We start from the raw sequence: 15352 nt of genomic DNA, 5'->3' as shown, positions 1-15352 counted from the left end.
CTGTACTCTATTCCAAACTTAAAAATGGAAAGCGTAATGCTGGTGGCCAACAAAAGAGATTTAAAGACTGTCTCAAGCAAATCTTAAAAAATGTATAAACACCAACAACTGGGAAACACTGGCCTACGACTGCTCCAGTGTCATGGGCTTTGAAGAAATTCGATCTCAGGACGCAAGGGAGAAACGTGCTAAGAGGAAGGCATGCTTGGCAAATCCACACCGTGATCAACTCCCGCCCAGAAACCAATGTCCCCACTGTGGAAGGACGTGTGGATCCAGAATTGGCCTCCGCAGTCACTTACGGACCCATTGTTAAAACCGTGTTTGTGGAAGACAATCTTACTCAGCTACGAGTGATCATCAAAGAAGAAGAAGGACGGTGAAGCTGAGAGGAGTTCGAAGTGATGCATGCCATTGCCCCCGTTTTATCCTCACAGCAACCTTAAGATGTAGGTTAGGCTGAGAGTGTGTGTTTGGCCCATGGTCACCCAGCAGGACATTGGAGCCCCTCTGCTGTTATTTCCTCATTGCATTGCACTCTAAATAATGATCATCATCATCATCATTATCATTATAAAAGCTTAAGCGGCCCAGATTCCTCTTGCATAGTTATGCAAGTAGTTCGTGTTTGTTCTTTGAGGTTTATGATATCCCTGCTATTCTTACTATATAATTGTATTCTTAAAGCTTAATATAAAATGTCACCCTGCAGTGTAGCAAAGTGGATCATATTCTTTGCTACAATGAAATCTAATTTAAAATGAACATTTCATTTTATTTGTTATATTTATATCCCCTTTCCTCCAAGGAGCTCAAGGTGTGCTCCCCATTTTATCCTAACAACCCTGTGTAGGCTGGGTGAGAGACAGTGACTGGCCTGTGCTCAGCAGGGGAGCTCCATGCCTAAGGGGGGCAGGGCGGTGTTGGTCCTTGGACCTAGTCCAGCACTCTAGTCATCATACTGGCTTTTACTCGTGAGTAACTTCCATTGAGCTCAGTGAGACTTCTTTCAAAGTAACGGCATAGGATAGCAGCCTGATTTGACTTAAATGTACCAAAATTACAATTAAATTACAAAGAGCTCCATCTGCTGGAAACTGCTGTGTAAAACAGGTTCTCAAAAGTAGTACTTGGGTTTGGGGGGTCTCTGGAAAGAAAGAAAGAAAGAAAGAAAGAAAGAAAGAAAGAAAGAAAGAAAGAAAGAAAGAAAGAAAGAAAGAAAGAATAGGAAGCCTGAGGACAACACATGAGGCAAAGGCAAGGAGGAGCAGAGATTGCCTTTTGTCTTCTTGCAATGCTAAAAATCACACCAAAATTTATTTGGCTGGGAAAAGCATTGACAGCATAGCAATGACAGAATAAGAAGAAGACAGAAGCCTTCCCCCAAGCACTCAATTTACTCCATTTCAGTTATATATGTTCCAGAAAATAACATTTCTGAAAGAAAATTTCATTTCCACATCAATTTATTTATTTATTAAGAGTTGTATTCAGCTAAGTTCTCCTCAGAGTAGACTCACTGAAATTAATCCTAGTCATAGAATCCTAGAGTTGGAAGAGACCACAAGGGCCATCCAGTCCAACCCCCTGCCAAGCAGGAAACACCATCAAAGCATTCTTGACAGATGGCTGTCAAGCCTCCGCTTAAAGACCTCCAAAGAAGGAGACTCCACCACACTCCTTGGCAGCAAATTCCACTGCCGAACAGCTCTTACTGTCAGGAAGTTCTTCCTAATCTTTAGGTGGAATCTTCTTTCTTGTAGCTTGAATCCATTGCTCCGTGTCCACTTCTCTGGAGCAGCAGAAAACAACCTTTCACCCTCTTCTATATGACATCCTTTTATATATTTTTTTGGGGGTGAAATATATAAAATATATTTTTATATATTTTATATATTTCAAACCCCCCCCCCAATGTAGTACTTTACATTTCTCCCTGTTAAAATTCATCTTGTTTGCTTTGGCTCAGTTGTCTAATATGTTAAGGTCATTTCAAAGTGTGATCCTGTCCTCTGGGGTATTAGCCACCCCTCCTAATTTGGTGTCATCTGCAAACTTGATCAGGATGCCTTCAAGCCCATCATCCAAGTCATTGATAAAGATGTTGAATAAGACTGGGCCCAAGACAGAACCCTGTGGCACCCCACTAGTCACTTCTATCTAGGATGAGGAGGAGCCATTGATGAGCACCCTTTGGGTTCGGTCAGTCAGCCAGTTACAAATCCACTGAATGGTAGCATTGTCTAGCCCGCATTCTACCAACTTCTTTACAAGAATATCATGCACACCTTGTCAAAGGTCTTGCTGAAATCAAGATAGGCTATATCCACAGCGTTCCCTTCATCTACCAGGCTTGTAATTCTGTCAAAAAATGAGATCATGTCATGTCCATTAACTTCAGCAGGTATGCTTTGAATAGGACTAGCAGCAAATACCATCCTAAATTTGCATGGTAAAACTCTCAGGTCAATTCATATATGCTGGTGGTGATAATTCCGGTAGGTTGGATGCAGTCATGCTTTGAAAAAAAGACTAAAGGATATCAGTGGGATTTGTTAGTCATGATCACTAACTTAAATCCTGTTATTTCAATTAGTCCAAGCACCTTTGAATATGCACAGATATTCAAGTGTCTGAGTCACAAGCTGCCCAGTAATTTAAAGGCTATCACCAACACTTTGAAGTGGGGCCAGAAATGTAGACTCAGCAAGTGCTGCTCTTTGAGAACTGGAGCTATGTCTTCATTCACCTGGTCCCAATTAGCAACTAGCACCTATACTGTCAAGTACAGTACAGTTTCCAATGACTCATCAGGTACAGGGGTGCCAATTTGAATAAAATATTGAGGGGGCCCAGGTAAGCCCTGCCCCCCATAATCAATCATATGATGCAGTGCACACATACCATTTGAATGGCAATGCCCATCAACTTGGTGGGGATCCAGCCCAGGGGCGTAGGAAGGGGGGCGGAGGGGGCGGACCGCCCTGCGTGCCACTCTGGGAGGGGTGACAAGATAGCCCCTGCCTCCCCCCAGCTGTAGAGCAGCCGAGGGCGCGCACAGTCCATACAGGTGTCCACACACGAGCGGCATCCCGTATGGTCACTGCACATGCGCAGTCCATATGGGCTGCACTGCCCCGGGTGCCGGAGAGGGTTCCCCCACCCCTGATCCAGCCCCTCAAATATTTCATTGGAGGTGGTGAAGACACCTCACCCCCTAGGAGTTGACTCCTATGCCCAGGTATAACACATTTTGTTAGTCCCATCTAAACAGCAAACAAAACAGCAACAAAAAAATAAGCTGGACATCACAATTACAGTAAAAGTCATATTACATGATTAACAAATCAATACAAAATTTAGACTATAAAACAAAATTAACAAAATAGCAACTAAATAAAGTAAGATAAGTACTGTTAAGTTCGCAACACACACCCATGACTCAAAATCTTTTGATCTGTTCAGTTCATTAAAATACACATAAAAGACTCATAATGCCTGTTGTTAAGCCAGCTCAACCAGGTGCTGAGTCAGCTGGGGTCCTCACGCCACGGTGGTGTCATGACTGGCTGGATACAGAGGAGTGGGGGGCGGCACCAGCTGGGGAACCCCCAAGGGAACCCCCAGGGGAAGACGGCTCAGAGCCAGGGGAGTGGTGGTGGGCGATGAGGAGTGGTCAAAGGGAAAAGAAGGAGCAGACGGAGAAGAGGATATGTCAGAAGCAAAACTGGTCACAGGGTTTCATGAGCAGGAAGAGGCTGTGGCAGAGAGCAGTCCAGCATCAGAGGCAGAATCAGAGGCTGGAGAGGAGGTTGGCCAAGAGGCAGAGTTCAGGTGGGCTGCTGAAGAATCCAGGGAGTCTTCCCCTCCTACTGTGACCAGCTTCTCTCCACCCTGGCCTTGTAGAATATGCCTAGAAATGAACAGAGCAGAGCAGAGATTGGTTGCACACAGACACAGTTTGCAACTGCTTGGGAAAGACCTCGGAGGGGAGGGGCCTTGGGGGGGAGGTAGAATCATAGAATCATAGAATCATAGAATCATAGAGTTGGAAGAGACCACAAGGGCCATCCAGTCCAACCCCCTGCCAAGCAGGAAACACCATCAAAGCATTCCTGACAGATGGCTGTCAAGCCTCTGCTTAAAGACCTCCAAAGAAGGAGACTCCACCACACTCCTTGGCAGCAAATTCCACTGCCGAACAGCTCTTACTGTCATGAAGTTCTTCCTAATGTTTAGGTGGAATCTTCTTTCTTGAAGTTTGAATCCATTGCTCCGTGTCCGCTTCTCTGGAGCAGCAGAAAACAACCTTTCTCCCTCCTCTATATGACATCCTTTTATATATTTGAACATGGTTATCATATCACCCCTTAACCTTCTCTTCTCCAGGCTAAACATACCCAGCTCCCTAAGCCGTTCCTCATAAGGCATCGTTTCCAGGCCTTTGACCATTTTGGTTGCCCTCTTCTGGACACGTTCCAGCTTATCAGTATCCTTCTTGAACTGTGGTGCCCAGAACTGGACACAGTACTCCAGGTGAGGTCTGACCAGAGCAGAATACAGTGGTACTATTACTTCCCTTGATCTAGATGCTATACTCCTATTGATGCAGCCCAGAATTGCATTGGCTTTTTTAGCTGCTGCATCACACTGCTGACTCATGTCAAGTTTGTGGTCTACCAAGACTCCTAGATCCTTTTCACATGTACTGCTCTCAAGCCAGGTGTCTCCCATCCTGTATTTGTGCCTTTCATTTTTTTTGCCCAAGTGTAGTACTTTACATTTCTCCTTGTTAAAATTCATCTTGTTTGCTTTGGCCCAGTTGTCTAATCTGTTAAGGTCATTCTGAAGTGTGATCCTGTCCTCTGGGGTGTTAGCCACCCCTCCCAATTTGGTGTCATCTGCAAACTTGCTCAGGATGCCCTCAAGCCCATCATCCAAGTCATTGATAAAGATGTTGAACAAGACTGGGCCCAAGACAGAACCCTGTGGCACCCCACTAGTCACTACTCTCCAGGATGAGGAGGAGCCATTGATGAGCACCCTTTGGGTTCGGTCAGTAAGCCAGTTACAAATCCACTGAATGGTAGCATTGTCTAGCCCACATTTTACCACCTTCTTTACAAGAATATCATGGGGCACCTTGTCAAAGGCCTTGCTGAAATCAAGATAGGCTACATCCACAGCGTTCCCTTCATCTACCAGGCTTGTAATTCTGTCAAAAAATGAGATCAGATTAGTCTGACATGACTTATTTTTCAGGAACCCGTGCTGACTTTTAGTGATCACAGAGTTTCTTTCTAGGTGCACACAGACTGTTTGCTTAATGATCTGCTCTAGAATCTTTCCTGGTATTGATGTCAGGCTGACTGGGCGGTAATTGTTTGGGTCCTCTCTTTTCCCCTTTTTGAAAATAGGGACAACATTTGCCCTCCTCCAGTCTGCTGGAACTTCGCCTGTTCTCCAGGAATTTTCAAAGATTATTGCCAGTGGTTCTGAAATCACCTCTGCCAGTTCTTTTAATACTCTTGGATGTAGTTCATCTGGCCCTGGAGACTTGAATACATCTAAACTAGCCAAGTATTCTTGTACTACCTCCTTACTTATTCTGGGCTGTGTTTCCCCTGCTGAATCATCTGCTCCATATTCTTCAGGTTGGGCGTTGTTTTCTTTCTTGGAGAAGACTGAGGCAAAGAAGGCATTGAGGAGTTCTGCCCTTTCTCTGTCCCCTGTTTGCATTTCACCATCTTCTCCTCTGAGTGACCCCACTGTTTCCTTGTTTTTCCTTTTGCTACGGACATACCCATAAAAGCCCTTTTTGTTGCTTTTAACCTCTCTAGCGAGCCTGAGTTCATTCTGTGCTTTAGCTTTTCTGACTTTGTCTCTACACGTGCTGGCTATATGTTTGAATTCCTCTCTGGAGATTTCCCCCCTTTTCCATTTTTTGTACATATCCCTTTTAAATCTTAACTCAGTCAAAAGTTCTTTAGATAGCCAGCCTGGCTTCTTTAGGCACCTTCCATGTTTCCGTCTCATTGGTATTGCCTGAAGTTGTGCTTTTAATATCTCCCTTTTAACAAACTCCCAACCATCATGAACTCCCTTCCCTTTTAGTATTACTGTCCATGGGATTTCACCCAGCGTTTCCCTAAGTTTTCTGAAGTCGGCTTTCTTAAAGTCTAGAATTTGGACCTTAGTATGCTTGGTTGCTCCTTTCCGCTGGATAATAAACTCCAGAAGAGCATGGTCACTCCCACCTAATGATCCTGCCACTTCTACCCCACTAACCAAGTCATCACTATTGGTTAGGACCAGATCTAAAATGGCTGATCCTCTTGTTGCTTCTCCCACTTTCTGGACAATGAAGTTGTCTGCAAGGCCAGTGAGGAATCTGTTCGACCTTATGCTCTTGGCTGAGTTTGACATCCAACAAATATCAGGATAGTTGAAATCCCCCATTACTACTATCTCACTTCCTTTGGAATGCTTGGCCATCTGTTCCAGGAAGGCATCATCTGTGTCCTCAGTTTGGCTTGGGGATCTATAGTAAACTCCCACAATGAGATCACTGTTGTTTTTCTCTCCCTTAATTTTGACCCAGATACTCTCAATTTGGCTTTGAAGTTTTAAATCCTGGATCTCTTCACAGGTATACATATCCCTAACATATAAAGCTACTCCTCCTCCTTTCCTGTTTGGTCTATTTCTCTTAAATAGATTGTATCCCTCTATTACTACATTCCAGTCATGAGACTCATCCCACCAGGTTTCAGTGATGCCTATTATGTCTGAAGGTATTATGACTGAAGGTAGGGACCTTCAGTCTTTGCAGCTGCCTCGTTGGAGCAAGACCTATCGGGAAGAGCTGCTGGGATCACTAGGCCTGTACTGTTTTGGTTTCTTTGAATAAAGAACTAACTTCACTGACACCCATGTTTTTTGTTGCTGACCTATGCCTGACCCAACTCCAGCTCCTGACAGGTGGAGGCGATGGAGCTCTTGGGCCTACCACCATGATAAAGTGAATATTTACTCCTGGTAGTCTTACAAGGCGCAATTGATAAGGAGCCTGCCCACAACACTCTCAGTAGTCGGGTGGTCCTTTCCCACGTGAGGAATTCAGAGGTGAACCTCTCCCTCTGTGTTGGGGTTGACCAGGAGGTCCAGCAGTGCCTCCATGCTTAGGACATTCTTGCTGCACTGCGGTCTGTCCACCAGCAGCTGCTCCAGCTTCTTCAGTCACACCTGGGCTGACATGGGGCAGCCGCTTCCACATAGTTTGCAGAAGGAACAATTGCTTAGGAATTCCTTCAGTTACGTCCACAAACCTGCTACACACATGTTGGCGGGTTATGGTGGGATTGCAGTGCCACACTGGCAACGCAGGATATTTCCCGGCTGATGGTTTCAGGCTCTTTCATGTATTTCACCACTGACTTCACGTGTGTCTCCCCAGAGTGAGACACAAACTATCAGTTTCTTTCCCTTCAAAGTCACGTCTCAATCTCTGATTCGGATGTCTGGGGTGGGTGGGTGTGGAGGGAAACTGGCACTTTCATGAAAGCTAAAGGAGAACATTGTGGTGTAAACACAAGTCTTTTCTGTTCACATGTTAAGCTTTCAATACTTTCGTCACTTAAAGCATTTGAACACTATTCAAGTGCCTGACAGAAGCAACAGGGGCTATTTAAAACCAAATCAAACTTTTAAAAGAGGATAAATTTTAAGGCATACTGTACAGTGGTACCTCAACATCCGAATGCCTCGACTTCTGAAGGTTTCGACTTACGAAGTTGGCAAACCCAGAAGTATTTTTGCCGCGTGTGCGTTCTGCGCATGCGCAAAGTGCAAAATCACGCTTCGCGCATGCGCAAAACGGACGCTTCGACATCCGAAGGTTTCGACTTACGAAGAGTGCCGCGGAACGGATCGCCTTCGTAAGTCGAGGTACCACTGTACCTTTTAGTCTCTGAAGTAAACCATACCAAACAAAAATTCCATGCTTAGCTGCTTAGGAGTAAATAAACCACATTTACTCCAAGATTGTATACAGCCAGTGATGTCATGCTGAAAAGGTTTGAAGACACTCTCATGGTGGGAAAATGGGTCCTTAAGGTCTGGCCTTGTGGTTCAATTATGGTTTCTTTCTTCTCTCTCCTGTAGGTTGAAGAAAGGCCTGAAAAAGACTTTGAGAAGGTAAGAGTAAATGGGTAGCATGGTTGTGTGTGGGAGGAAAGTTTTTAATGACAGGCATAGTTTGAGAAATGTCTCCTAATCATGAAGAACAGAAATAGGATTCACTGGATTTTAGAGTTTCTATTGAAAATGTTTTGACAATTTTCAGCTCTTAAACTTTCTGCCATTGACTCTTTTTTAACTTCATGTATGTACAGTCATATATTCATAGTTGCCATATTTTTCGCTCCATAGGATGCACCTGACCATAGGGCGAACCTAGTTTTTAGAGGAGGAAAACAAGAAAAAAAAATTGCTTTCTTGAATTGTCCTAGGCATAGCAGCCAACTCCTGGAGGTCTAGGTGCCTTTGCCCCCCCCCCAATTAAATATTTGAGGAAGCTTCTTTTGCAAAGGGGGAAAGCTCCATTTTTTTGAGGATCAGCTCAAAGTTGCGCAGCTTTTTTGCAAATGGGAAAAGCCCTGGTTTTTTTGGGGGGGGGTCAGCTCAGAGTTGTGCATCTTTTTTGCAGGATCAGCTCAAAGTTGTTGAGCTTACCTCGCAAAAGGAAAAAAATCCTGTTTTTATGGGGTTCAACTCACAGTTCTGCAGCTTCTCTAGGAAAGGAAAAGGGACCCATTTCTATAGTTTCCAGACAGATAATCTAATCAGCCAGTCACATGTCGCTGGGGAAACAAGTAGCCTCCCTCTGCAGACAACATTTGAGGCCTGGGCAAGGGGCCTCAGCGGGGCGGGGCGGGAGCTAGCTCTCTTATCTCCCTCCCGATCTCTTGCAATCAGCTGCTGAGCGGGTTCCTTTCAACACTCTCTTTCCCTCTTGTTAGCCTAGCTCTTTCTTTCTTTCTTTTCTTTTTTTTAAAAAAAGCACGATCTGCCTTTCGCCCCTGGGCAATTTGGCTCCAGGGACCATGCATTCGCTCCATAAGACGCACAGAACCTCCTCTTACTTTTTAGGAGGAAAAAAGTGCTTCTTATGAAGCGAAAAATACGGTAGTTATTCTTGCTATATTCAGAAATCCAAATGTGATTATATTTCAGGATATATACCCACTTTTTGCTATAAGAAGTTTGAATAGTATAGTTTGGAGTTTGTGCTTTCGGAGTTAATCTCATTTCATATACTTGTTGCTTAGAGGGGCAGGTGTGATACATGGCCAAGAATGGCAAACCAGGAACAGCATTGGTAGAATGTTGTTTTGCTCAGGTTCTGCTGTGGGGTCTCCTAGAGGCTTCTGGTCGCCCACTGTGAGAACAGGAATGCTTGACTAGATGGGCTTCTTCTGCTGCTCATAACAAATTACAATTTAGTTGACTTTTTTCTGTAATGAAAGGTGGGAAACATTAAAGAATATCCTGAAATTAAGAAACAGTTTTTTTAAAATTTATATTTTTAATAATAATAATAATTTTAAAATAATATTTAAAATTAATATTTTATTATTAAAAGTTTTTTAAAAATATTTTTAATATTATATTATTATACATTTAAATTTATAAATTTCCCATCTCCGCCCTTTCATACTCTTCACTTTTGTGATGGGACAGTGGGTAATGAAAAAGACTCTAAATACAAATCATAGCCAGTGTGTTCTGAAATTAAAGTTGGAAGCTAAAGCAGTTTGGATTATTTTTAATGTGCTGTTGAGTCTGTCTACCTTTTTGAACCAGGAGCGCAACTAGCTCAACTTGTAAGAAAGGGATTTGAATATTAGGAGGAACGTCTTGACAGTATGAGATGTTTGCCAGTGGAACAGACTGCTTTAGAAGTGGTGGGTTCTCCTTTGTGAGCAGAGCTTGAATAGTTACCTTTCAGGGGTGATAGTGGAGATCAGGGGGTTGGACTGAATCACCTTTCCAAATCTTAGATTCTATGACAAAGGCTTACACTGCTTTTATTGTAAACCGCTCCTTGATTGTATTACAGGGGGTTCGTACTGTGTCAAGCCTGTCAGCAGCTACACTGGCCTCTCTAGGTGGAACTTCTTCCCGGCGAGGCAGTGGAGATACCTCCATCTCGGTTGATACTGAAGCATCTATTAGAGAAATTAAGGTAAGCTGGAGATGAAAGCTGGTAAACGGACTTGCTTCTGTCCCTCGTGTCTGTACCATGCAAAAGTAATTGGTATAGGGATATCTCTTTCATCACAACGAATGACTTGTAAAAAGAATGACTAGGAAATTCTATTTTTGTAATGTCATTTGGTTACCCAGTGGTTTTCAGTGATTACTCAGTGGGTTTTTTTGACACCATGCTTTGCCATTTTCTTCAGGATATCAATGAGTTAAAGGACCAGATTCAGGATGTAGAAGGAAAATACATGCAGGGACTGAAGGAAATGAAGGTACAAGTTTATGTTGGAGTGAGCTTGTGAGATTAACCTTGGATAAATATCCAGAGAGGGAACAAGAATGGAGTGTAATTTAACAAGCATGTTTTCTTTCAGAGTTGTGAAATTGCATCCTGAACTTACAAAGTTCTAGTTCTAATTATTCAGCTCATAACAGCTTAGGTACACTTGAAGCACATTAACAGACTGAGCAAACAGCACACTCACTTAAAACAGCTTTTGCATGCTTTATATATGTATACTTCAAGAGTATACTTTTTCACATAAAAGCATGCATTTCTGAAGAGTTGTACAGTTTGAAGTTGGTCAGTTTCGGTGAAATGGGGGTCAATATGAACTAGAGAATCATTTTGAAATCAGACCCAAGCTGATTTTGAAATTCTGTGCCACAGAATCAAGGGAGGGATTTTTTAAAAAATAGTTTTTATTAAATATTTTCTTGGGTTAAAAAAGTACAAGCATTGTCTCGGTTTTCAGGTTGTAGCGTCTTTTCTACAGAACAGTTCCATTCGATGTGAGCCATTAATGTTGTATACAGTTTAAGGTTGGGGGAGAAGATAGTGGGGTAGTAAACTTACATTCTTTTACATTCTTAGTAAGGCTGGGTTCTTTTAAGGTTCAGCATATTCTTTCTGTGGCACAGGTATTCTTTATGGAAGGCTGTTCAACTTTCCACTCCCCCGCCCCCCTCACAGTCATTAAAGTAAAGGACACCATACAAATTTGCAACAAGACCCAGAAATCTGAATAATGATACAGGGTAGTCGCTAAGGCAGTGCTTTCCAAACTTTTCATGTTGGTGATCTGTTTTTTAGACATGCCTCATTTCATGACACAGTAATTCAGCTTTACTAGCGAACTGGAGGCACTCTCCAGCAGCAGAGAGTGTCTGCAAGTTGTCTGGAATGTGCGTGCGTGCGCCCAGGCCCTCCTGCCACGACACCAGCCCTGAGCAGCCCTGCTGTTGCACTCTCCTCGTGCCAGGATCCTAGCACCCCATCCCTTACAAGGCCCCTTGGGGAGGACAGTGGGGACGACGGCGTGACACCCATGCACCCCGATCGAAGGGCGCATGGTTGCTGCATCCCCACAACATCCTCCCCAATTGGTCTTGCAAGGCTCGGATCGGGGAGGGTGGCTCGAGAAGGGCATAATCATGTGCCACTCGAGTGCAGCCTGGGATTGCACGGCTGCCGCATCCTCATCCTGCTGCCCCTTGCAACTTGGATTGCGGCCTCAGTGCCTGCTTTTGTGCTGGAAGGATCAAGCAGAGGGTTGCATGTTTTGTTTGGTTTTACTTGCTGCAAACCTAGAAATAAGTTCAGGGGCGTTCCCAGGATCAAAACTGGGGGGGGCAAGGGGCAGGGCCAAGGCATGGGAGGGGAGGGAGGAAGCGCGCATGGCGGGGCAAGGGAGAAGGGGCCGCCGGCGAGGGGGCCTCCGGCGGCAGCAGCAGGAGCTGCTGAGTTCAATGGGACTTGCTCCCAGGGAACAGCGCACAAGAGGGCAAGCTTCTTAGCGCCCGCTCAGCCAAGCAGCACTAGTGTGGTGGTCTTTTAAGGTGCCCCGCATGCCCAGAAGCACTCTCCTTTTTTCAGCAGTTCAGCAGCAGGATTGGCGGCAGTGGGATCCTGCATTCAGAGGAGGGGAAAATAAAAAAGGAGAGTGCTTCTGGGCATGCGGGACACCTTAAAAGGGAGGGTGCAGCGCGGTGGGCGGGAACACCGAACTTGCGCTCCGCCGGGCTGTGCTCCGCCTCTGCCCACCAGCCCCGCCGGCAGCGCCGCTCTCATGCGCCGGCCCTGCTTCTGAGGGGGGCAGCTGCCCCCTCCTGCCCCGCGCTGGGTACGCCCATGAATAAGTTGTCCTCCCCCCCCTCTCTCTCTGGCGAGGCGCTCCAAGGGTCAAAACCAGAGACTGCCCGATTGCCTAGAGAGGCCCAGGACTCATTGAGAGAGGTGTGGGGGGGATTTAAATACTACACACACCTTCCTATTCTGTTCTAGCAACCCTGGGGAGAGAAAAAAATGGCTTTGGGAGTTCCCAGTAGTATTGTTAGGGGAGGTTGGTGCATTTGGAGGAAAGGTGAGTAATTAATTGCAAAAAAATGGGAAGATTTGTTTGCTGCTTTTAAGAGAGTACAGGGGGAAATGGACTTTCCCAGCTGTTGTAAGGATTCTCAAGCTTCAAAAAAATAATGAAATAATAAAAATTAAATACCTTCAAAGAACCAATCCCCGTCCTTTTGGCAGCTGATTGATTGCAGCCCACTGGCATCCAGCACGTCAGTCCAGGAGTGCCTCTTGATTAACACCAATATTCCAGATTAAGGAGGAGCCAGCCACAAATCATGCTGGAGATGGCAGGGACACACTCCCAGGTTGCCTGCCACCTCTGCCTTTCCAGTTGGCAGGCATGGGCTTGAGCGGCACAGTGGGATGCAGTGAGCTCCCTAGACTCCACTGGGGAGCATTGCCAGGATTTTTGCCTCATAGATCCTGGCTTTCCCCTGCCTGAACTTCCTCGCTGCCCACGGAGGGCAGTGAGGGGCCACTGCCATTGCCTTGTGATGCAAGCCAGAAACTGCAACCAGCTAAATCCTCTCCCCTCCATTCTGCCCCCCTGAAGGACCCCCTCCCCCCAAAAGCCCTCATCCCACCAATCTCTCCCTTTTTATCAAAGGGAGGGAGGGAGGGCAAGCAAGCAAGCAAAAAGATAGTCTTCTTTAAAAAAAAAATAAACCCTTCCTTTTTTGATATGGAAGAAAGCTATTTAGGGGGAACTAACAATGTAAACATCACCAGAAAATAAAAAAATAAGAACTCTTTCCCCTCTTTTCCCCCCACTGGTGGGAGTGAGTGTGAGAGAGAAGAAAGAAGTGCTTTCCAGTTCTTCCTGGATTGTTCGCAGGCTCTGCATAATTAGCTGAGCTCCAAGTGGAAAGATACCTGGGAAGCCCAGGTGGACAAAGGAGGGAGGAGGGAGAGAGCAAACAAAGGTGCCTGCAAATTATCTGCCAAGTATCTGTAAAGTATCTGTTCAGCTGAGCTACCCTCGGGGAAGCTGTCGTGTCTCCACTGGGATACCGGTATTGCCTTTTCACTCACAGCGATATTTCAATTCCGGTATTCAATAATGTGGCAATTGCACAGCCCTATTTGGGATGTGTGGAAATTCCTGAAACAATAACTCAAGAGTTCTTCAGTGTGACCTTTCCCCACTGCTACCCTATTCCCTTGGACTGCTAGAAGATCAAACCTATCGATTCTGAAGGAAATCAGCCCTGAGTGCTCACTGGAAGGACAGATCCTGAAGCTGAGGCTCCAATACTTTGGCCACCTCATGAGAAGAGAAGACTCCCTGGAAAAGACCCTGATGTTGGGAAAGATTGAGGGCACAAGGAGAAGGGGGACGACAGAGGACAAGATGGTTGGACAATGTTCTTGAAGCTACAAACATGTGTTTGACCAAACTGCCGGAGGCAGTGGAAGACAGGAGTGCCTGGCGTGCTATGGTCCATGGGGTCACAAAGAGTCGGACACGACTAAACAACAACAACAACAAACCCTATTTCCTTAGAATGCTTTTAAAACCTCCTAGTATCTTTGTATAGTAGGCTTAGGCATGAGACTGTGACACCAAGGGAAATGTGTGCTAAAATTAGAACCAGTTGAAGAGTTGGAAGGGATCTTGAGGGTCATCTAGTCCAACCCTCTGCAATGTAGGAATTTCAACTAGATCATACATCACAGTTGGCCATCCAACCTCTCCTTAAAAACCTCCAAGGAATGAGAGTCCACCACCATCTGAGGGAATTTACAATAGATGCCATTAGATTTCCAGAAGTAGTTTTTAAGTTGCATGAAATATCACATAAAATGCAACAATTAACAGGTAAGAAACTTGGGGCATGGGGCATCAATAGAAGACTCTTATGGCTTATGACCCAACTCAGTTGCCAGAGTAAGATTAACCCCAGCAGATGAACTCACGTACTCGGTGCCTATCAACAAGGGTGTCCGCCAAGGCTGTATATTAGCCCCCTATCTGTTTAATTTATTCATAAGCGATATGAGAAAACCTTTAATTGAGTCCTTTGTTAACACTCATGCCCCCCGTCTCACAGACTACCGCTGCCCATTGCTTTTGTACGCTAACGACGCAGTGATTCTCTCCTACTCGCGAGTTGGCCTAAACAGAGCATTGAAGATTTTTGCTTCTTGTTGTCACTCCAACCAGTTACCCATAAACCATTCTAAATCTAAAATAATGATTTTTTTCTAGAAGCCGAAAATTGTATAAATGGAGGCTTGATGGTGAGACAGTGGAACAAGTTCTCAAATTCCAATACTTAGGTATCATTTTCCAACACAATTTGCGTTGGACTGCATATATTCATTACCTTCTGAACAAGGCTAAAACGGTCTCCCATGCCTTAATCCAGTTCTATTTCTCTGATGGGGCTCTTCATGTGCCCTCAGGGTTGAAGGTATTTAAGGCAAAAGTGGCAGCTATACTATCATATGTGGCACCACTCTGGGCTGCTCTGGCAAACTCTGCCCCTCTTGAGACCCTCCAGAATTACTTTTTACGTTGTCTCTTGAAACTCCCCCTTTGTGTGAGTAACGCAGCCATATGTCTGGTACTGAAAATTCCTTCAATAGAAACACTGCTATAGAAGCGAGCTCTGAATTTTTGGTTAACACTCTGGCACAGACTTCCCAATTACAGTGGTACCTCTACTTACGAATTTAATGCGTTCCAAACGCACATTTGTAAGTAGAAAAAATTGTAAGTCGAATCCCATA

The 15352-nt window shown here is 44.9% G+C and overlaps 1 protein-coding gene across 50 annotated transcripts in view; it reads left to right on the top strand.

Annotated features, from left to right (window-relative positions):
* LRRFIP1 (LRR binding FLII interacting protein 1) overlaps positions 1-15352 on the top strand; it is a 133207-nt gene that overhangs the window by 85714 nt on the left and 32141 nt on the right. For 26 of the 50 annotated variants that reach the window (XM_060282805.2, XM_088675355.1, XM_088675339.1 and 23 more), the window contains 2 exons: positions 8164-8196; positions 10121-10246. In XM_060282805.2, the coding sequence (XP_060138788.1) occupies positions 8164-8196; positions 10121-10246 (159 nt within the window). Of the gene's footprint in view, positions 1-8163; positions 8197-10120; positions 10247-10466; positions 10539-15352 lie in introns of all 50 variants that reach the window. The other 24 variants (XM_088675378.1, XM_088675327.1, XM_060282802.2 and 21 more) reach the window with 1 other exon arrangement.

This window comes from Zootoca vivipara, chromosome 1 (assembly GCF_965207765.1).
Source record: "Zootoca vivipara chromosome 1, rZooViv2.hap1.1, whole genome shotgun sequence".
In the NCBI taxonomy this organism is placed as follows: domain Eukaryota; kingdom Metazoa; phylum Chordata; class Lepidosauria; order Squamata; family Lacertidae; genus Zootoca; species Zootoca vivipara.
The sequence above is the reverse complement of the archived record's forward strand: the minus strand, read 5'-3'. Positions and strand labels throughout refer to the sequence as shown.